Genomic DNA, 21,182 nt, shown 5'->3' with positions numbered 1-21,182 from the left:
GGCTCCACACCGCGCTGATAGTCTGGTTTTATCAAATAGCGTTGTGACGTTCGCGAACGATCCGATTCTTTTGAACGGCTCTTTGGTGCGAAAGACTGGAACCGGGACGTAGTTGAGAGCCGTTCTTCTTATAGTTGTGCCTAAATTTCAGTAATCACCCTAGATCCACTCCCCTTTATGCCGAATTACCACAGGCAGCTTTTTTCAACTGCAACGCCGCTATACTTGGTCACATGCAGCAGAATCATGTCACCACAACATAGTGTTGACAGTGAGCAACACTCTAAGCCTCCGCCAAGTTTGTTTGGGTTTTTTTTGTTGACATCGCTGTAGTCATACAGAGTTTTATCATAAATTATTGGCAAATAATGATGTTGATTAATTGTCCCTACATTATTCTGCTGTTTCCTTTTAAATTTTAGAAGTGTGGAATTTTAAATACGTGTGTGTGTGTGTGTGCGTGTGTGTGTGTGTGTGTGTTGACACGGGAGTCCGACCACTCTCTCACCTCAGGTCTTATGGCTCCATTCCTTTCCGGTGGCCGTTCAGGAACGGAGCCATAAGCTCCAGCTCCCTTCAAAGAGCCTAAATTCCCAACACTATTATCAAAGTGCCTCACTGCTGCCCCTCTTCCCTGCGCTGCATGTGGACTAATATCATTGGACGAACAGTGTCAGCTACGTTCAAACCAGGGAGACATGAAAAAACACAGGAAGCAACCAGGAAATAGCCAACTGGAATACTAACTCGAATATCCCATTCAAACCTGTGGTTTTCGTTGTATGTAAACCAGAGAGCTAGGGGCAATTTGCATTCATTTGAGTGTTCGCGTTGCCTGCCTCGTCGACTTCAGGGTAGATTGTTTGTGACACAGCCAATATGTGACTGTGTTTAGGAAAGCCCGAATAGTGAGAAACTCTGTCAAAATAATGACCCAGTATACCTAAATAATGGAAATTAAGCATTACCAACATAATGAATTGGTATTCATAAATAATAATTGTATATTAATTTTCTTTTTCACAATATTGAGAAACTTTCTTGGTATCTTAAAAGAATGTAATAATACGTTTCTAAATGCGGTATTAAATCATTATTTTGCAGTACTAACTTATTATTTTGAGAGACTGACATAATAACAACTTGCAGGAGCTTTTGTTCACCACATAAGCAGAAATAGGCTTCCACACCTTCCCCATTATATTTTATTTTTTTAAATGATGATGCGCTGTCCTTTTCTTTCCTCCTCACTTCTGTAAATTAATTCTATTTAACAAGTGTTCCAATAAACTAAGATGTAATTCAAAGAGAAGTACAAGTCACCTCTTCCACATAGAAACCATTGTTGGTTTTCGCAAGCTTACAACCTGTTTGTACAGATTCAGAATCAACTTTACACAATTCCCTCAGACTAAAGGCAGGCATCCCATAACAGAAGCCCCTTGTCTTATTGTATTACTACCTCATTTACACTTGACTAGCATCCCCATGTATTCCCTTTGGCAGGGATGAGTTAAGCTCAGAGTAGAGAACAAAAAGACCAGCCACAGATCAATGTCTCAGGCATGTCACGAGCTGTTTGACAAAGGATTTACAGTGGCTAAAGACAAAAACTGGGAAGCACTTCGACACAAAACGTCTCTTCATGAATACAAAATACTTTTTTTATTTGCTAGGCATAAAGGCAGACTGTGCCTAATTAATCAACTACATCTGCATACCAATTGTAAAGGCCGCCAATCCGTGGAAAGAGGTGTGAGGGCACTGGGTCAAGCCCCCATTCCTCACTGTGTTCCTTAGGGTGTATCATCGTCAGATGTTTTACAGGACTGGCGAGCAACGTCTGTTAACACATCTTAACAAAGCCCAGAGAAGCACAAGTTGCTGTAACAATAATAACATGGCACTGCCCAGTTGGATATCAAGCTGCCATTTACAATGCACTTGATCTGTTTGGCACAAGAGCCAACAACATCGGCTGTCAGCAGCAGATTAAGTTTCTGTGGGAGGGAGGGTGGCACTCTGAAAAATCCACTAAGACATTTGTTGGGAACAACATGAGGCGCTTGAACCGTCGTCTCTGTGGGCAGAAGCGTGTGGCACAGACGCTGTTAAAAAAGTAATTGAACTTTATTTATTAAACGATATAAAGGCAAAATAATAATTTGTAAAAGTCTAGTTTAAAACAGCAAACATAAGGCTTTAAATCTGTGTACTTCATAAATAAATTGTGCTTTCTATAACATTATGCTCACCTCACAACATTTAAATACATTTACTAATCATTAATTACAACTTTATGAATGAAATACTTTAACAGTTTCCTTATAGATGACAATTATAATAAAACATTAGTCAAAATATTTCAAGAATATGTTTTAATAGATATCCAGACAACTTAATATCTTAAGATATAATAATATAAAGTCAAATATTGAAATGAGGAACTACCATATGAAAATAGCTTATGTTATAGAAACAAGCAGAATACAGAGACTTTGTCATCCGCCCTGTCCAAAGCAAAGGGTGGTCCCAGAGAGTTCCAAAATTGGCTGGACACCCTGGCCAAGGTCATGGCAGTCATTGCCAAAAATAGGTGACAGCAGCTCCATCCTAAGTGCAGCACTTTGTACGCTGTTATCTTTCAACACTCTGAATGAACAAGTATTCTTAAAGATGTGGCAAAATGAAGTCTCCAGGGGCTAATAAGAGAGAAAACCTGAGCCCTGTAACGCCTCTGGTTATACGTGTTCTTCAAGTTGTTAAAATGATCTTAAACTGCGTCCTCACCAAGATCGTACTGGTCTGAATTAAGAAGATAAACTATCAAGTGACACAGAAAATGGAGGGAAATATAAACCATGAAAAATAACTGACTTCATACCTGTTTTTTTTTAAGTACAATAGTGTCAAATACCAGATGAAATATAACAACTATATTGTAAAAAAAATGTAGATATATTGCAGGAATTAAATATGAACTCTGTGTGCTGCATGTGCTGTAAGTGACCCATAGATGACCCTGCCAAGACGTGTCCTCACAGCACCAGCCTATCCTCTCCTCCCTCCTGGATGACTTGACCGATTGATGCCTGGCTCTGAGCTCTTATGAAGCACTGTCTCTTGCACTCCATCAGCTGCTCCAAGTCCCGCCACATTGTCATCTGCTCCATGTTGGCAGCGTGGCCCTCCCTCACGATCTTCTGCTTCTCACGTAGCTTCTAAAGGCCAAAAAGGAAAAGGGTGATTAGTGAGAATCCAGCATGACTTCTTGTCCTCCGTGTCTGTCCTCAGACAATGTTCCTGACAGAACAAAGTCACACTTTCTCACCTTGCCAAGCAACTCCTGTTCTGAAATGTTCTTCATGTACACTTCCCTACAAAGAAGGCAGCATATAATTATAATAGGCAGGATACAATTAAAATTCAAGGCATTCACATGTTGATCTGACTCAGTGTTTTTAAATAAAGGCGTGGTGCATCAGCAAATACAGTACTTTTTGCTATCACAAGGTGTGGTCGTGAGTTTCTGACATCTCCCTGTGCTGTACGGTGGAACAAACTGACAGCAGTGTAACTGACTGGGCTGTAATAAGAGCTCCTTGAGGTAAAAAGGGTATTTGTCTTGCAAACAGCTTGCTGGCCCGGCTCCGCACGCTCACCTGATGGCCTTCTTCCTCTCTTGCGGATCAGAGGACACATAAGCCTTCATCTCTTCAGCTGCCCGCTGTATTTGCATCTCAATGATCTGTAAAGGACAGAGCCAGATCGAGTTTATTGTCTCAGTGAGTGAGAGGGGGCAGGTCTCATGCAAAATGCTGCAACATTAGTTTCTCTCCTGCCGAGTCCCAGCAAGTCAATGAGTATGAATTATAACTTTACATTTATATATAGTTCTTATAAACTTGCCTCTGACATGGAGTTGATATAATGATATCTATTTTCCTCCTGTGCTGTCTCCTCTCTCAATGCTTTCACTTCCTGTGAATAAAAAACAAAGACATACTGTAAGATGCTAGATTAAGGGCATAAGATATTAAACAACAATACACTGTATAAACGTATATAAACATGTTTAAATGGTCGACTATGTTCCATTAGAGTCGGATAATAACGATACCTGCTCCAGTTTAGATCTGTTGCTCTCCAAACCGGCAGTACAACTCTCATATTGCTCCTTCTTCTGCTCATGTTCCTGGCTTAGCTCCTGGGAAGATGGGAAGTCAAACGGTCATGCACAGGAACTGAGCGACAGACGATTTAGAATGCTGTAGGCTGTGTAAGAGTTGTGACAAATACATAGAATACACTCTTATCAAAACCGCTGTCACACTCTCAGCGCTGTTTCGCATCAACATAGCATCACAGCTGGGATTTTAGCAGTTAAACTTACACTAGGCTCTTACACAGTCTATTTATGTCTTCCTGTTGCAGCTCTTCATTAGCAGACATTACCCAGTAAAATGGAAGAGCGATTCTGGGAACACGTGTAGGAAAATCTAATCCTCTGCTTTAGCTCAGCGATGTGGGGGGCTTTCCTATTGTGCGTTTTATTTATAGACTACGTAAATTATTCTTAATGGACCCTCTGAATGACACAAAAATACAATACAAGTTAACCCTAACTGGATGCAGTCACTTAGCAAAGATCCCACCATTTGTTTTTTTAACTTTGGACAGATTCTTGAAAAAAATCATGTTTGTGTTTTGGCTTTGTAGATACAATTTTAGTCATTTGTGATGAATGAAAGGTTTATTTTGCCCTGCCATACACTCATACAATATCATTTATATTGTGTTTATTATAGCAGTTAGGTATGTATTAGTTATATTCCTTTTATATTAAGTTAGTGACCCACAGGCCGTGTTGAGAACAATTCAAACATCTGTACCAACTTCTTTTCTGGATTATTTCATTCCCAAGTTGTGTGTGAAAATGGGATATTAATGTTTTGTCAGGCCTGTTAAAGATCATTATGTAATTGTAGAAAGGTATCAGTTCTTGTTACAAACATGTATTGATAAGTTGTAAGGATTTCTGGTTATAGATGTATGCCATGTTCTGCTGAGATGCTCACCTGACACCCTTGTCTCAGCGACCTCAGTTCTTTTATGATTGGCGCTAGAGCTGACTTCTTCTCCACTATCATTAAGTTTAATTTCTTCACCTGTAAAAAATGAAGCCAAAAGCACACACTTTATTAAAACTTAAAAAAACAACATGAACTTTACAAATAATGCAATGTAAATAAAAAGGAAAACAGCAATCCACGTGCCAGGTAGCAGGTCTTATATGTTTGATTCTACGAGTAGGAGTTTGCAGATAACTCTAATGACATACAAGCTGCCAAACTAATCAACAAACTCACTACAGTTTTGATCTTGGCCTAATCAGCTACAATTGCTGCCCTCTAGGCACCGTCAAAAGGATATCAGGTTAATGAAAAAAAGATAGAGGCTGTGAGTTAAGCTGGGATAATGTCAACTATGTACCTTGTATTTGACAAATAAAAAGAGCAATGAAAATAAATGCTTATTTGCAGAGAATGCATCAACTTTAAATCAAATGTTATAAATAAAACGCCCTGCACATCCCCATAGGTGTTTCCCCCTTACTCATTTAGACTTCTCCAAAAACTGAAGTGGATAGGAGTTATGTTTACGAGTTTCACACCAAACGCCATGTGGTTATAGCTCTCTTTCACAGCCGACATTCTCACTTGTCAAAGCGGGGATAGCACAGGTGTTACTTATAACTATGACGATGGCTCTGTGCTATTCAAGTGTTCCAGTAAGACGTGGCTGTGCGACAGTGCATGCACAATACCAGGACCCTGAAACTGAAGTACAGATATTGATCATTCTTCCAACGTGGGCGAGTTCATGAGCTTAAGTCGTAACAATGAAGATGTTTTGTATTTCATTACTTAGACTGTGTTGTAAGCCCCTTTAAAGCCCCATGACTTTGTATCTTGTTGCTGCTCTATTATACCCTTACAAATTACATGCAATGTATATGCATTACATGAGTTTATAACAAGCTTCCTCAAATCGACCACACATTAAATTTTCCTTTCCTCCATGTTGCGACTAATTCTATCATATCTCTTTTATATGTGTCCATGATCGTCATCTACAATATGACTGATGAAGCTGTTTGCATGATCCACAAACTTACTGGACACAGAGAGACGTCTGCTGGTACGTCCCTCCTGTCAATTGAGGTGTGACAGCTACTGTTAAATGTGGACCTTCTTAGTGTGTTTTAAAAGATTTTAAGTGCACCTGTGTAGTGTTTGGGTCTTTCTCAAACCACTCTCTGCACCCTCTCCTCACACACTTCCACTTCCTTTGTGCACTCGCATAAAGGGTCTTCCACATGGAGTGTGGTCCCAAACCTCTCAGTGTGGAGTAGGATTGGGTTGTTAAACCCTCCGCCAGCGAGCCTGCACAGATGCTGACTTACTGACTAGGTGCAATGCTGTGTTATGTGAGGCGGAAATTTAAGTTCTGTGTTATTACCTGTACAAACGAAACAGCTTTAAATAAGATAAACATTAAATAATATACTAACGTTCACGTCCAAAAGTTAATTCAGGATCTAATTAACCATTTGCTTGTCTAGAAACAATACGAGTATTTTATATTAACAGGGACGGTTGTAAAAACTCACTAAGTCACCAAGTCCCAAGGAAGCTTGGGAAGTGTTTTCCTTATATATCCGTATATGACTCTTCCTCACTGGTATTTAAGTAGCTTTTATTATTTGTATGACATGAAATCATAGTTACACACATTTCCTGTCTCTGCCGGAGTGAGGGGAGTTCATCTAAAAGCTTGGTGTTTAATCCTTAACGAAGGATGCTCCATTCAGCTGTGAATGTGACATCAAACAGAGTTCACTCTGCGACAGAGTGCGAGTGGGGTGCGTCCGGTTTGAGAAAGGCGCTCTGTGTCATTTCGTCTGTTTTGATCGTTACGACATGCAACGCAACAACTAGCCTCCTTCACGTGCTGCTGTGAGATATGGGTGAAGAATTCAAACATGAGTTGTGTTATCAGCAGAGCAGACACATATAGGGAGAGAGAACAGAAAGAGGCGGGGAGGGAGAAGCAGCTATGTGCAGTTACAGCAGAGGTGTCGGTGTGTGGGGAACAAGAACTCACAAGAAGAGGACTGAGCAGATTAAAGTAGCTTTTAAAACTCGCTATTTTCGTTTCACTGTTGTGCTGCTGTGAACCAGATTATTTTGTAGTCTTTATAAATGGAAGAATCTCAAGTCTCTTTTTCCTGATCAGGAGGGCAGTACTATAAAAATAAGGTACACATTTCAGACTTGGTTCTTCAGGTTTAGAATCAGAATCAGTTTTTTTTGGCCAAGTATGTGGACACAATCTGCCTCCGGTTAGTGTTTATACTTGTTTTCTAACCTACAGTAATTTGGATGTTTTAGGTGGATTTGGCAATGTTACCATTTCAGACATGTCATCCAGTGTGCGGCCCTTCTTCTCATCCAGCTCACTCTTGATGGCCGACACTCTCTCCAGTTCCTCCTGAGTGTTACTGTAGCCAGAGATGCCCTTCTCCGCTTCCAAAGTTTGCTTGAAAAACACAACAGACACACATGGTAACTCATTCATACATTGGAACAAATGGGACATTCAACAAGACGCACTCTGGCTCCACATAAAGCTGAGGTTATCTACTGATGCTGTGACATGAAACACTTTGGGAACTGCTTAAAAACATTTTTTAATGTGTTACAATACAGGTGACACGAGGACAGCTACTTTCTGGTTCAGTAGCAGAGCCACTTCCTCATCACCTCAGTCATTTGACTTTCTCTCTCTGATTAAAGCATGCATGAACTACTGCTGTGCTGATTAATCCAGCTCACACATAAAGAACAAACACATCGCCAGCTTAACATGTGATGAGAAGGAAAACTTTCATTGCTTTTACAAGTCCTAGTGTGGAATGCAGACATCAGAAATAGCAGCTCAGTCTGCGTCAGACAGTTTATCAACAGGTCAGGTGCTGGAACCACAGACAGGCGTGAAGCCATTTCCAGGAAGCTTCTATCACTTCTCTGCTAACACAGATGGTGTGAATGGGGAGATCAAGTGAAAACAGCAAATTTGGAATGGCAGCATGAGTTCAGGGGGAGGGGTGGATCGGATTCAGTATTAGTGCAAGGGGGAACAGAGGGCTTTAAGAGCACTTATGATTACTCATGATCACTGCAACATTTCTGATACTCTTTCTGGGTCGTACTGTAGCATCAAAAAGGATTTCAAATTAGTAACGTACATATTTGTTCAGTATATTTGTCTTACATGAACGTTTAAAAAGCGCTCGTATGATTGTTACCAGTTTCTGTTGGACAGTCTCGTGTCTCTGCTTGAGAATCTCCTCCGTACGCTGCAGGACGCCATATTCTGCGATGAGCTCAGCCATTTCCTGACGTTTCTTCTTGTACACTGTTCCCTTGCTGCGCAATTTCACCACCACACGTTTCAGCTGTGGAGAAAAAAGAAAGAAAGAAACTTTTCAACTTTTGCTTCTTCAACAAAGCTAAAATTCTGTAGTTTCTTTGCTCTGGCTTTTAAATGACTTCAAACCTGCATTAGCCAGTTGTAAACTGTCACTCTGTAAATTTCCCCATCGTGGGATCAGTAAAGGTTTTCTTATTCTTATAACAAAACAAAGGCATATATTTAGCTGAGTTTACATATGTATCCCGAAGTGGTTAGCAAACAGTTAGTGCTGTATTTACACATTCAGAAGTTACACGGGAATATTAGGATTCCTTTCAAGTTGTGACCTGACAAATGTAAGTCCAATATTTACTCTCAGGCTCAGGTTTGGTCTCCACCATCTCCTGAGAAAAATATTTGGCTCTGAAGCTGCTAAATGCTCATCTCATCACACAACACTAATATATAATAAAGAGAACAGTTATTCTGAAGCGAAGACAGAAAAGTTTCAGGTGGCAAAAACAAAACAGGCTGAAAGAAGCTAAAATGCTTTGTAAAGTTGAAGCTGACAATTATCTGTAGGTTATTCTGTGCATACATGTAGTCAATTGATTCATTGTTAATATAAAAGTATCTATTATAGCAGCTCTAAAGCAAACCTAACCAAGCAGCATGTTTAATGTTGGCTTATTGAAATCAAAGTTAGTCTCCTTGCTATTAACAAGAATACGTAAATGCTTCTTTAGATATGCAAGAGGCATAAATGTACAGTTTAAACTTGACAACCAGTGTCCAGCACAGCTGAGATGCTATGAAAGGCCACAGGAGAAGACAAAGGGTTGAGCCAGGGGAGGGAAGGGATTAGAGAACAGCAGTGACAGCGGGCCATGCCATGATCTGGAACAGTCACTCGATCCTTTCAGATTCACAGCCAGCTATGTACAGCAAACAGCTTCATCTGGCAGAAGCACTGCTTCTAGTGGATTCAGTCACTCCCCACCCCGACTGTCTGCTGGGACACAATGAAACTCCTCCACAATGAAGAGCAGCTATAAATGAACATGGACACGGGAGAACAGCCCCAGAAATAATAGAATGTGCTTCATGTCCTTTGGGGATCCACGAGGCTTCGTGTGTGCGTGAGTGAGTTTGTGTGAGTGCGGATGGGTATGTGTGTACATTTATTCTTTGTATATTTTGGGACATCAAGGGCAGACATGGCTGAGAGAGGAATTAGCACAGCAGAATAATACTGCATAGTGTTCCTGACAGAGAAACAACTGCTGTAAAACTGGCCGACAGCACAGTCAAAACACCACTTGTCTCAGACATACAGGGCATTCACACTTACAGTCAATAGAAACATGAATGGCGCAGCAGATACTCCAAATAACTATGTATAGAACACAGTGTGCAGTAGCAGAGTATCCCTTTTAATAAAACTTAAAGCTAAAAGCCAGTAAAGATTACTAGAGTAATTCAGTCACTTGACTGCAGTTGGACTTAATTTAACTAGTGTGATGAGGCTGGGTGACAAAGTGGGTTCATGTAACCGGCCAACCAATGATGCGCAGATGTAGTCATCCCTCTCACAGAGACCCTGCAGTTGGTGGGTGGCATGTGATGACACGTAACCAGCAGAATGGAAAATACCTCTGATAAAGTGATCATCTCCACCGTGGCTGATGGCCTGAAACTACGGAGGAGTGTGATAAGCTGTGTTTGACAAAACATTTTCCATTAACTTCATTCATGTATAGTCTTAAGGGCCCTCTTTGTCTCTCCAAACAGCTCCCTCTTATGCTTTCAGTCGGATTTAAAGGTATGCCAGTCAGTCAAATTAATTGTAATAAATTGGTATAATTAATGATGATCAAGGGAAGTGGTATTTTTACTCTTTCCAATCCTGCTTATATCTGGGGCTGCATCAATACATGTGTATGTACCTTAAGTATATATTTTTTCATGTATTTGATTTAATACTTTTTTATTTACATACATGTTTTTTTATATTTTAATGTTATTTAGCATTATTGTTTTCATTTAGCATTACTGTTACTGAGTTCATGTAACATTATCATGTGTATCTTTTGGCCGTTGCCATGTTTTTATATACACGTGTATTTTTCATTTCTTGGCTTTGAAATCTGTTGTGAAATGCAAAACAGGAAATGTCTATATATTTTATATATTGCAATAGTATTGTTAAATCAATATTGCATATAGAACTAATTCTAACAAAAAACTAAATACATGTGAGCTTCTGTCATTCAACACAGAAGATTAAACATGTGGGAAGTATATTTCACTTCCTCTGTCGTTTGTGCCTGAATCGTTAAAATAACGATAATAAAAAGTTTTGCTTCTGCTGCAAAAACCTGACCCTCTCAGCAACTAATTAGTAGAAACCATGAGATGCAGTGTGGAGGCCAGAAAAGGATGTCAATACTTATTTTAAATAATTCTCTTTATGTCTCAAAGTATTTAAGCAATAATGTATTGAAGCTACTTTTAAAATTGGAATGTTTGCGATTGAGATTACAGAGGAGGAAATTAATTACATTTTTTTCACCCCACACAGGCAGGGCAGAGGTCAGGGTCAGCATCAATGGAACAAATCCCACGTGCCCCATGCACACTGAGTGTTGGCAGCCCAGCAGGACAAAAGGGGAGGAGGAGAAAAAGATCTGTCGCAATTTGTGACATGCTGCGACTCTTCTGCCTCGGCTGCCTCATTGACATCGATGTGCGTCAAACACCAGGCTATAAAAATACTCATCCGCACAGTGCATACGGTTGCAGCAAAATACCTATCTACCAGCGTCCCTCTGCTAAAACAGAAATTTTTAAAGGCAGCATGCATTTCAACATGACAGCCCAGAGTAGCCCATGCCATGTGTCTAAAGGGGGCGTACATCCCCGTCATGGGAAATAAATAAAGACAAAGGTTTTGTCCCAAGTCCAAAGAATATGTCCAGCTGACTTAAATTAGGAGATTGATTACACTAAAGACTCGGGGGAAAGGCAAACTTTTAGGCACTTTGTCGTGCACAGTTCCTTGTTCTGGATATTCTCTGTTGTGTTCTATTTATGGCCCTGCATGGGAATGTGGGGGAGAGTAAGTGAAAAGGGATAAGTAACATTAGACAGTGAGCCTGTCTGTGTTTGGATAAGAGCAGAAATAGCCTCTTGTGTTTTCTGTGGTTTGCAAATCTACTGGTGTGCACTTAGATAAAGTTGAGTTTCAGTTCCTGATGTTAGCGGGGACTTCGGGCACAAAGAAGAATATCTTGCATGAACGTTTTCTCTTGTTGGCTAGCGGCAGTCTCAGAAAGAAAGTGAGACGTCCAGCTAATAAGATCACAACACAGAAATTTGCTGATATATAGATTGCGTGATGTTGTGACTGTGAGAAACACTTTCGACAGAGTACCTCATCACCCCGGATAACCTCTTCCCCATCCGGGCCTTGTGCCTGGCTGTTCCTCTGCCTCAGCTCCCTTTCTGCTGCGGCCAGCTCCTCCCTTGCTTCCTGAAGCTCCTCTGCCTTCGACTCCTTCTTTCGAATGATGATGGAGGCCTGCAAATGTCCAGATACATTGGATATACACACATGAGGAAAGTACTTGTGCTTAGTGACTGTGAAAAAGGGTAAGCCAGTAAAGCTTTGCATTAAAACAAAATCTTTAAAGCCCCCATCCTTCCATCAATCCATCCATTTATCTATACCGCGTATCGGCTGCAGGGGGCTGGAGCCTATCCCAGCTGTCATTGGGCAAGAGGCGGGGTACACCCTGGACTGACAGACAACCTTTCATGCTTACACTCACACCTACGGACAATTCAGAGTCACCAATTAACCTAACTGTCGACTGTGGGAGGAAGCCGCAGCATCTGGGGGGAACCCACGCATGCACGAGGACAACATGCAAGCTTCACACATTGGGCCCTTTTTGTCCGAACTGGGACTCAAAAAAGGAACCTTCCCGCTGTGAGGTAACAGCGCTAACCTCAGCACCACCATGCAGCTCTTAAAAAAAACCCTTATACTCAAAAATGTGGTTTGCTGATTCTTACTTTACGTTGGTGTTTGAGTTTTACTCTTGGACACCAGAAGGCTGTTTTCCCAATCAACTGGTGAAGCATTAAGCATTAAATCTGGCTTTACGCTGAGTTTGTGACATCACAGCTTTGAAGGTAGTGCATTTCACTGCAAGCACATATACTGAAATTGTCCTTGTCGGTGCAGTATGCAACGATTCATCAGTTAAAGTTTGAAAGTTAAAAATATTTGATTACTTAAAGAGTAAATTTTAAATTTCTCAGTGAGGTACAAAGATTAGATGTGAACTGTTCAAAATGAGAAACAATCCCAATAATTAATCACAAAATTATTCTATTATAAATAGGTTTTTTGGACAAATCAAAACATCTCTACAGGTTTTTAGATTATTTCAATTTACATTTGAGCAAAGAGTTTAAAAAAACAAAACTGTTTTCATTGAATAAAAGATTTGATCTGCATAAAAAGGACATAAAATGCTGTTTAAGTACCATAGAGTTATAGTTAACTACTTTAACCACAAGGTCTTCGTTGGCACTAAACAGTACACATATTATATATTTACAGTTTTGTACCATTTAATCATATTTTCTGTCTTCTACAAGCACACAAGCATCCCTCCCTCACAGGAAGATGATCTTTAGCAAGGCCCTTCATCCTTAAAGCTTCCCTTGTTTGTTTTGAGTCTGTCCCTGTTTTGTTTACCTTACACATGTAACATGGAACATGTGATGCAATGTGCAAACAAAGGCAGGGAGGAAGGAGACGCTTTGTAAGTTCACATAAATGTAAACAATGACGACGATGACAATGATTTCAAATACTTAAATAAATCCTCTTTTCAATTGTTTTATGAGGAAGGAAATGCATTCAAAACATTTGTTAGAGCTCAAAGACACACATTGTGTTTTGGTTAGTAACACTTAATCTAAACAGAACTTTGTTTGTTTACAAGTTAACTCCACAGGGCACCTTTAACATCACACAACATCAGGGTCAGCACCCACAGCGCCCAGTTACCACAACACGAATCAGACAAAAAGATGAAAGATTCAAAGACATCAAATAAAGTCCAGACCTGTTGCCTGTTCAGAGTCAGTTTGTCATCCATGGGGTCGTTCCTCATCATCCTCTTCTCAATCAGCTGGTTGATCTGAGAATCAGCTCCTTTGATCTGTGGAAATGATTGAATATTCAGAGACTGAAACATCAGGATTTTGCATTTCATACAGGTATGCAGACGTATCACCATATCCTGGTCCTGACCTTGTCCTCCAGCTCCTGGAGATCAGCCTGGCCCATGGCTGGCTCTGAAGCTATTTTCTGCAAGTACTGCACCGTGCGCCTCATACCCTCCAGCTCTTTGGGTAGTTTCTCAGAGACCATGTAGGAGTTGATTTTGATCTCCTCTTCAAGCCTCTTCATTAAGCCTGAAAGAGACAGAGAATTTAATTAAGCGTTTTAGGCTTAATGCGTCTGAATCCCTATCAGGCTTTCAGCAGCTCTGATTACTTAGGAAACACTGAATATCACTTATACATGCAAATCCATTCAGATAGTTAAAAGAACACCACTAATAACTTACGGATACTGAAACTGTCTTTAAAATGCTGTTGAAACTTACAAAGATGATTAGAACCTGATTAAAATTCAAAGCTCTCTCTTGCACATTGTATTTGTGATAAGTGACTTTAATTGTGCCGCTGTAAGCCTGCACTGAGCGGGTCATTTTAAGAACTGCAAATGTGTAAATCTCTCCTCGGGCTGAAGAAGCCAATACCAGATGAGAACAAAAGAAGTTAATTTCAACATCACATAAGCTCTATTATTGCACTTCAAAGATCTGTACAATTAGAGGGTCTCAACAGATGAAAGCCTATTAGCTGAGAGACCCCCTAATGATCTGCTTTGTCCTTGAACTTCCCATCCAGCTGTGTCCTGCAGAGACAGCAGCACGGACATGCGGACTCACTCTCTGGGTTGGCATCTGCCGCAGCCTGTCGCAAATCCTTCAACTGCTGCTTGGATCTCTGCAGTCTCTGCTCAGCCTGGAACAGCTGAACACACAGACATGATTACTAATACAGGTGATGTAGGAGCATCAGCGCCCGCTAATAATAAGTTCGTTCAACAGTCCAGCCGCTATTAGTGACTCATTTACTCAGTGATTAATCGTCTTGATTATTTCCGAAGGCAAAAATTATTCTTATTTCAAAACCGTAATTGTGAACAGATATGCACACAGACACTTTAAACACACGTTCTATATGTGCAACTTTTAAAATGATTGTACGGTGTATTTTCTATTTTTATTTTTTTGTGTGTAATTTTTAAAAGCTTAAATACATTATAACGTATGAGAATGCAACTTAAGTATGTGCTCTAGTTAAAGATGACTTGTACTGACCTTTTAGTAGAAATGCCTAACCAGGGACAGGGGTTGCAAATTAGCCTCGGCTAGAAACCCTATATGCAATACATATGTCTCATGTTACTGTAACCTGTCACAATGTCTTTGCATTGTCCCTGACAAATAAACTAATAATAATAAATAATGATTACTGTATTACCACCTTGACTAACATTTAAAGTTCATGTTTGGAATGTAAAAACATAATCGACTGTTGGTAAATAAAATATAAAAATAGAACACATCATGTTTTCCCGTCTTCAAAATCACATTTGTAAGTTGCTTGTTTTGTCCTGAGGGTGTTTTCTTTCTTATTATATGAAACTAAGAACCAGAACATTTCAGAAACAAACGTCTTGTTTAGTCTGACCAACAGTAGAAAAAACAATCAAATCCTCTCATTTGAAACTAAAATGTTTTGGCATTTTTTCACTGTTTGTGCTTTAAGAATTTAACAACTATCAAAAGAATAACAGCTTATATTTTTCTCTTGACGGACTATTGGATTATTTGGCGGATTGTTTCAGGCCTATCAAAAAGAAAGAAGGACTCAAGGATCTTAGAGAGTGAGGTGTTGAAAATGTCTAGGGAATAACAGTAAGCATAAATACTGAGACAGCTAGAACACCTGAGACGGCTCTTTCTCTGGATATGTAATTGTGAATGTGCATTTACTTGGTTCTTCTGTTCTTGCTTCTGATGACTCAGTGACTCCTCTCTCTCTTTCTCCACTCGCAGCTGCCTCGCCTGTTCCAGCATCCGTTGATGGTTGGACACTGACTCCACCTAGTGGAGATGAACATGATGATGTCAGACAGCCGGCTGTCACATGGTCAGCAGAAATAACCAAGCACCTCTAACAGAGTCAGCTTTCACCTTTTGGCAGGGCAAACAAGTGAGAGCCATTAAATCAGCACCTCATTACTTCACAGCCTTGTTAAGACAGCCTTACAGCTTGTCAGATCCCTGTCAGGTCTGAACGAGAAGCTGATAATATATGTCTGGGGTCATGTTTTCATTCCTCAGTGAGGCCTAAAGCCATCCAAGCATTAGAGGACTGATGGGGCCTCTTGGAACAGTCTGCCTTACCCTCTTCTTCAGCCTCTCCACACGTTTGATTAGTTGGTCTTTCTCCTCCTCCATCGCACTAATGTCCTGTTGTTGGAGAGGAAATACTTAAGCTCAAAAGGAAATATTTTAGCTTATGATATTAATTTATATCAGAGGGTTTATTATTTTCACATTATAGATAAAATGGAATGTAAACACAGTAATTGCAAGGGGTCATTAAGTCATTTATACCTTTCTAATTTCTGCTGTGGAAAAGCCTGAAGTCCTCAGCTGCTCACACTCCCTGTGATATGTCTTAAACCCTTCCACCAGCTCTTCATACTGAAAACACACATTCATGCAAAGCCTATTTAGCCTTTTAGAACATAATCAATTTAAAAAACTAGGCAATTAAATATGTATCTTTAAAATATTAACAACCTGGTGATACGTGTCATTGATAACATCATCCTGCAGAAACTCTGCAGGCACATCCAGTTTGACTAGAAAACGAGCCAAATAAGCCCTTTTCTTCAGTTCAGGGACCTTCTGTAGCAGCCAGTGGAGGATAGGGTGAACCACGGGCTTACTGCCAGTCACCAAACCTTGTCTAAAACTGCTCCTGCATTAAAGAAGGACAGCATATAATGAAAATATCGGTAAGACAAGTCATAAACAAGTGCTTCACTAAATGAGGTGTGGGCTTTTAAAAGTATAGTCGAGTATAATTACTTACACATCAGAGAGGTTGCCAGGAGGTTTGTATTTCAGCATACCCAGTAGAGAACACATTCTCTTTATTGTCTGTTCAGGCATTTCCTCACGGATGTCTATAGCTTGCTAAAGAAAAGAATAGCATTAAAGTAGTCTAATTAATTAAACAATTCCCCTTTACAGGCTGAGAATATACAACATGAAGTTTGTACAGTCTTTGATGCTAGTGGCCCACCTTTGGATCTATTTCAGCCAGGACATCATTTAAAATCTGCAGCAGCTGCATCGGTTCGAGGGAGTCAAATGTGATGAGGTTAAAGTTTTTCTTGAACGGGTCTTTGTTAAGTTGTTCAACGATGAATTTTAGCTGTTCACTCATGTTTAATGATATTATCCTTGCTTGTTGTATGTGAATGAGTCTTCTTTGCCTTATTAGCTAACTAACGTTTTGCTAACACGTTAGCCTATGTCGTCGTCTAACAGCCAATCCAACCTGTGAACAAACCGTTTCATTCGACTTGCGGGTGACGCTAGAAAAAACACGTATTACAATTATGATTATAAAGGCGAATGTCTATTAGATCTGTTGGTTCGCCTTGAAAATTCGCCAACTTGCTAGTAAGCGAACAGGAGAGCTGCTGTTGTTGTCAAGAGCCCCATGGAAACCAAGAAGGCTTTAGTTGCTAACAGGAAGTAGCTTTGACGTATCTTTAAGAGAGTTATGTTGCTCGAAGTGTGCGCATATTGCTTATCGCTTAGTTCAACAGATACAAGAGAATAAAATTGATGAAAAACATCAGAGACAAAAAAATGTTGTTAGAGTTATTATAGTTTTAGATTTTCACTAGTTTTTATTTTTATGTAGTCTTTCATTTTGGTTTTTGATTTCAGTTTAGTTTTAGTTCATAAGTAGTTTTAATTTTATTTTTATTTTCAGGAATTGACTTGGTTTAGTTAACTTTTTTATTTAGTTTTCGTGTTAGTTTAGTTTTTCAGGTATTAAGATAATAACGCCCTGATTTAAAGAAGCTGAAAATGGTAGGATGAAAGAATGCATGGTATCAAATATGATTTTCATTAGTATTACCTGCAATTTCATTTAGTTTTAGTTCGTGTTGCATTGTTCATTGTAGTTTTTTGTTTTTGTTTTAGGTTTACGAAATATTTTTTTCACTGCTAGTTTTAGTTTTCATTAACCATAATAACCCTGTTTTACACAATAACGTAATTAAATAGTCAAATGGCACTTACATGATGAGATTCACTGAATTATAACATTTAAAGATAATATAAAATCACTTACTTATTGTGTAATTAATAGATTTACTCTTCACCTTGAATGCGAGGTTAAAAGCACGATGCCTACAATGGCATTTAAGTCGAGAAACGTTAACTTGTACAGTTAATACGAAAATGTGGAAATGCTGCTTTCCCTGCATAGGAAAGGTTACAATTTATTGAGCAGATGCACCACTTTGTACGTGAACGCAGCCCTCTGTCAGTCTGAAATTTTAACTCTCCTACCCCAGTCAGCAATGTTCCCTCCTGGTTGTTCCCTCGACCGAAAATAGACCTAAATATAAAAGATTTAAAGAGAGCATGGAAAGAGTGGGAGAAAGGTTATCTAGCAAGCCAGTACTTAAGAAACAAATATTATTATAAATATTATATTATAAAAATATAATATAATATATATAAATAAATAAAATAAATCAATAATATATATATATATAAATAATATAAATTATTTATACAGATGGGTCTAAAGATGAAAAAGATCAAATTGGCATAGGAATTTATATACCCTTAATAAAAGTTAGAATAGGGAAAAGAATACCTGATTAGATGTCAGTTTATACAGCAGAAATGATGGCTGTCATTTTAGGCTTACAATGGGTTCAGGAAGTAAGACCAGCAAGAGCGGTGTGCTGTGTTGATTCTATAGCAGTTATATTAATATTTAAGGTTATAATTATTTTTAAAGAATTATTATTATAAAACAATTTATCTGATGTAAAGTAATTCTCAGACAACTTCCATGCTACATACTCCGGTACAGTAGGTGGCGGTATGCGCCTAAGACGTAATGGTTGCAACCCGCCATTAAACTAAAAGAAGAAGAAGAAGAACAAGTCTGAACTTTTGAACCGTCAGGTGGCGATGTTTTCACAAGGTACGGCATCAGGTTGCAACACATGAACTTTGGTAGGATTACCCAGAGTGTTAAAACCCGAACTGAAAAGACAAGTGTTCTGTTTCAGAAAGAGACATGTCTAATTTACATCTTAAGTTGAATATGTGGTAAATTTCAAGAATATGTGGTCAAATTCAAATTTCAAGAGCCACGAACAAAGGACAGTTGTTTTGAAAATCGGGACCTCGTTGTATTTCTCAGTACGGGACTGTAACAACCTCAAGACAACACCTTTCTGGACATCAACGTTTCGTTCATCACGCGGTGAGACGTTTCTTTGGCTTAAAAGTGTCAGTTTATCTCCCTGATCGCATTTGTCCTAACGTTTTTTCAACATTTTCTCGGGAAGGAAATTGTGCTCTTGTCGTAATCAGCTTTACCTGGAAACTGTTTTGGATCAGAAACAACATTTTGATTATTTATTTTTTTCTGTATTCGGAGTGTAAGCCTAAATCACATCCGTGTAGCCCCTCCTCTTTCTGCTGACACCGCTGACGAAGAGCCAAAACACCAGAGAGCTGCGAGTCAGTCTGACACCACACACAGAGGAAGACAGAGGATCTCCAGAGAATAGACGAGATCAAGAAAGGATCAAGAGCGAGAATAAGGATAAACATCATCTTTCTTGGGTTATGTCAAAAGGAGTTGACCACGGATTTTGCCTCTGAAGGATTTTATCTTGAGTTTGTGAGTAAAGACTGTAAACTTAACAGGTTTTCTTTCCTGAGAAGTGAATACTTATTTCTGTGGACACTTCTATACTATAGCACTATGGGAGCTTTCAGTTGTAAGCAGTTAAGTCTCGTTCATGCTTTAGAAATGCATGTTTGTGTTGTTAGTTTCGATTGATTATTAGTTTTTCAGAGTAATAACAATGGTCGAGCCGGTGGGGTTTGTGGAGGCATGGAGAGCCCAGTTCCCCGAGTCTGACCCCCCTTGCATGGAGCTGAGCTCAATGGGGAACATTGAACAAGAGCTGGACAAATGCAAGACGTCTATCAGGCACTTGGAGAAGGAAGTAAACAAAGAGCGCTTTCGGATGATCTACTTGCAGACTCTCCTTGCAAAAGAGAAGAAGTCCTATGATGGGCAGCGATGGGGATTTAAAAAGACTCCTAAGGTGAGTGATGGAGATGTGCCCAGTGGCGGGGACTGCCAAAAGTCCCCCACTGATGAGACCCCAGTGGAGGAGCAGCAGCTGAGAAGGCCTGACAGGTCATTAAGATGTAAACCACATCCAGAAGGAGAGGTGGATGGTGTATCCCCAGCCACACATAAAGGTGGGATATCACCAGTTCGCCAGGAGTCTGAGATTCACGATTTCCCACTGGGCACAGGCTCAGTGGCAGCTCTCAGATCCAACTTTGAGCGCATCCGGAGAGCAAACAGTCACACAGCTGGAGATTGCAGAGGGTTGTCTGTAATGGGTGGCCAGGAGAAACCTTTCTATGCGAACATGGAGTACCATCACGAGCGAGGGCTGGTCAAAGTCAACAACAAGGAGGTGTCGGACAAGATCAGCACCCTGGGAAGTCAGGCCATGCAGATGGAGCGTAAGAGGTCCCCGCACTCCCTTCCAGGGAACCTGTCAGCCGCCACGGGGGACATCAGCAAAACTGTTCACAGAGGAAGATCCATTGAGGGGAACTGTAGCTACAACGGGTCATGTGATGATGTCGAGGTCAACCCTCACTTCCTGAAAGACAGTGTGATCCGATCCACGGGGGGAAAGTCTGAGCGGCAACCAGCAGAGTGCCAGCCTTACACCAGTGTCTATGTGGGGGGAATGATGGCTGACGGGGACACTCGAGTCATCCACATTAAGGACCACAGCATCGAGGAGGATGCACACCTCACCTGGCCCAGACGCTCCTACTCTCCCGGAAGCTTTGATGATGTAGGAGGAGGCTACACGCCAGACTGCAGCTCCAACGAAAACTTAACTTCCAGTGAGGAGGACTTCTCCTCGGGCCAGTCCAGCCACGTGTCCCCCAGCCCCACCACCTATCAGATGTATAGGAACAAAAGCCGCTCACCCTCCCAGCACTCGCAGCAATCCTTTGACAGCAGCAGCCCACCCACATCCCTGTCTCAGAACCGTCTGAAGCAGCAGGTGATGGTGTCCGAGGCCGCCATTATTGGGGTCCGGAAAACAGGCCAGATCTGGCCCAGCGATGGGGATTCCACAACATCCAGCAGGACTTCTCAGGACAACAGTATTCAAGGAGATCTGGGTAGGTCTGCAAGACACACTGCACAATAAAGACGCTCCA

General features: G+C 40.4%; 2 protein-coding genes across 2 annotated transcripts in view; one reads left to right on the top strand and one right to left on the bottom strand.

The window, feature by feature from the left end:
* Positions 1-2,396: 2,396 nt before the first annotated feature.
* ift81 (intraflagellar transport 81 homolog) lies at positions 2,397-17,178 on the bottom strand. The gene is made up of 18 exons (XM_069683184.1): positions 16,951-17,178; positions 16,738-16,841; positions 16,443-16,623; positions 16,254-16,343; positions 16,041-16,106; positions 15,627-15,737; positions 14,514-14,598; positions 13,808-13,971; positions 13,620-13,715; positions 11,912-12,058; positions 8,372-8,521; positions 7,474-7,602; positions 5,079-5,168; positions 4,121-4,207; positions 3,910-3,981; positions 3,663-3,748; positions 3,332-3,377; positions 2,397-3,221 (listed from the first exon to the last, which is right to left on the bottom strand). Exons 1-18 carry the CDS (start codon positions 17,092-17,094, stop codon positions 3,039-3,041), a joined length of 2,031 nt encoding a protein of 676 aa, XP_069539285.1. The 5' UTR covers positions 17,095-17,178; the 3' UTR covers positions 2,397-3,038.
* A 1,950-nt stretch (positions 17,179-19,128) lies between these two features.
* Positions 19,129-21,182, top strand: part of LOC138609865 (breakpoint cluster region protein) — a 37,620-nt gene continuing 35,566 nt past the window's right edge. The window contains exon 1 of the mRNA XM_069682535.1: positions 19,129-21,143. Coding sequence (XP_069538636.1) covers positions 19,784-21,143 — 1,360 coding nt within the window. The 5' untranslated portion in view covers positions 19,129-19,783. The remainder of the gene's footprint in view (positions 21,144-21,182) is intronic.

Source organism: Semicossyphus pulcher, unplaced genomic scaffold (assembly GCF_022749685.1).
Source record: "Semicossyphus pulcher isolate SPU_LCO1_2020_fin unplaced genomic scaffold, fSemPul1.0.p SCAF_6, whole genome shotgun sequence".
In the NCBI taxonomy this organism is placed as follows: domain Eukaryota; kingdom Metazoa; phylum Chordata; class Actinopteri; order Labriformes; family Labridae; genus Semicossyphus; species Semicossyphus pulcher.
This window is presented reverse-complemented; position numbering and strand designations above follow the sequence as displayed.

What these genes read in the sequence shown, in the direction of transcription:
- ift81 (XM_069683184.1), bottom strand. Translation starts at nt 17,094, where the DNA reads ATGAGTGAACAGCTAAAATTCATCGTTGAACAACTTAACAAAGACCCG. An exon ending in CCTGGCAACCTCTCTGATGT is followed by an intron (nt 16,624 to 16,737) that starts GTAAGTAATTAT and finishes TCTTTAATGCAG; the next exon opens with GAGCAGTTTTAGACAAGGTT. An exon ending in AGACTGTCCAACAGAAACTG is followed by an intron (nt 7,603 to 8,371) that starts GTAACAATCATA and finishes GTGTTTTTCAAG; the next exon opens with CAAACTTTGGAAGCGGAGAA.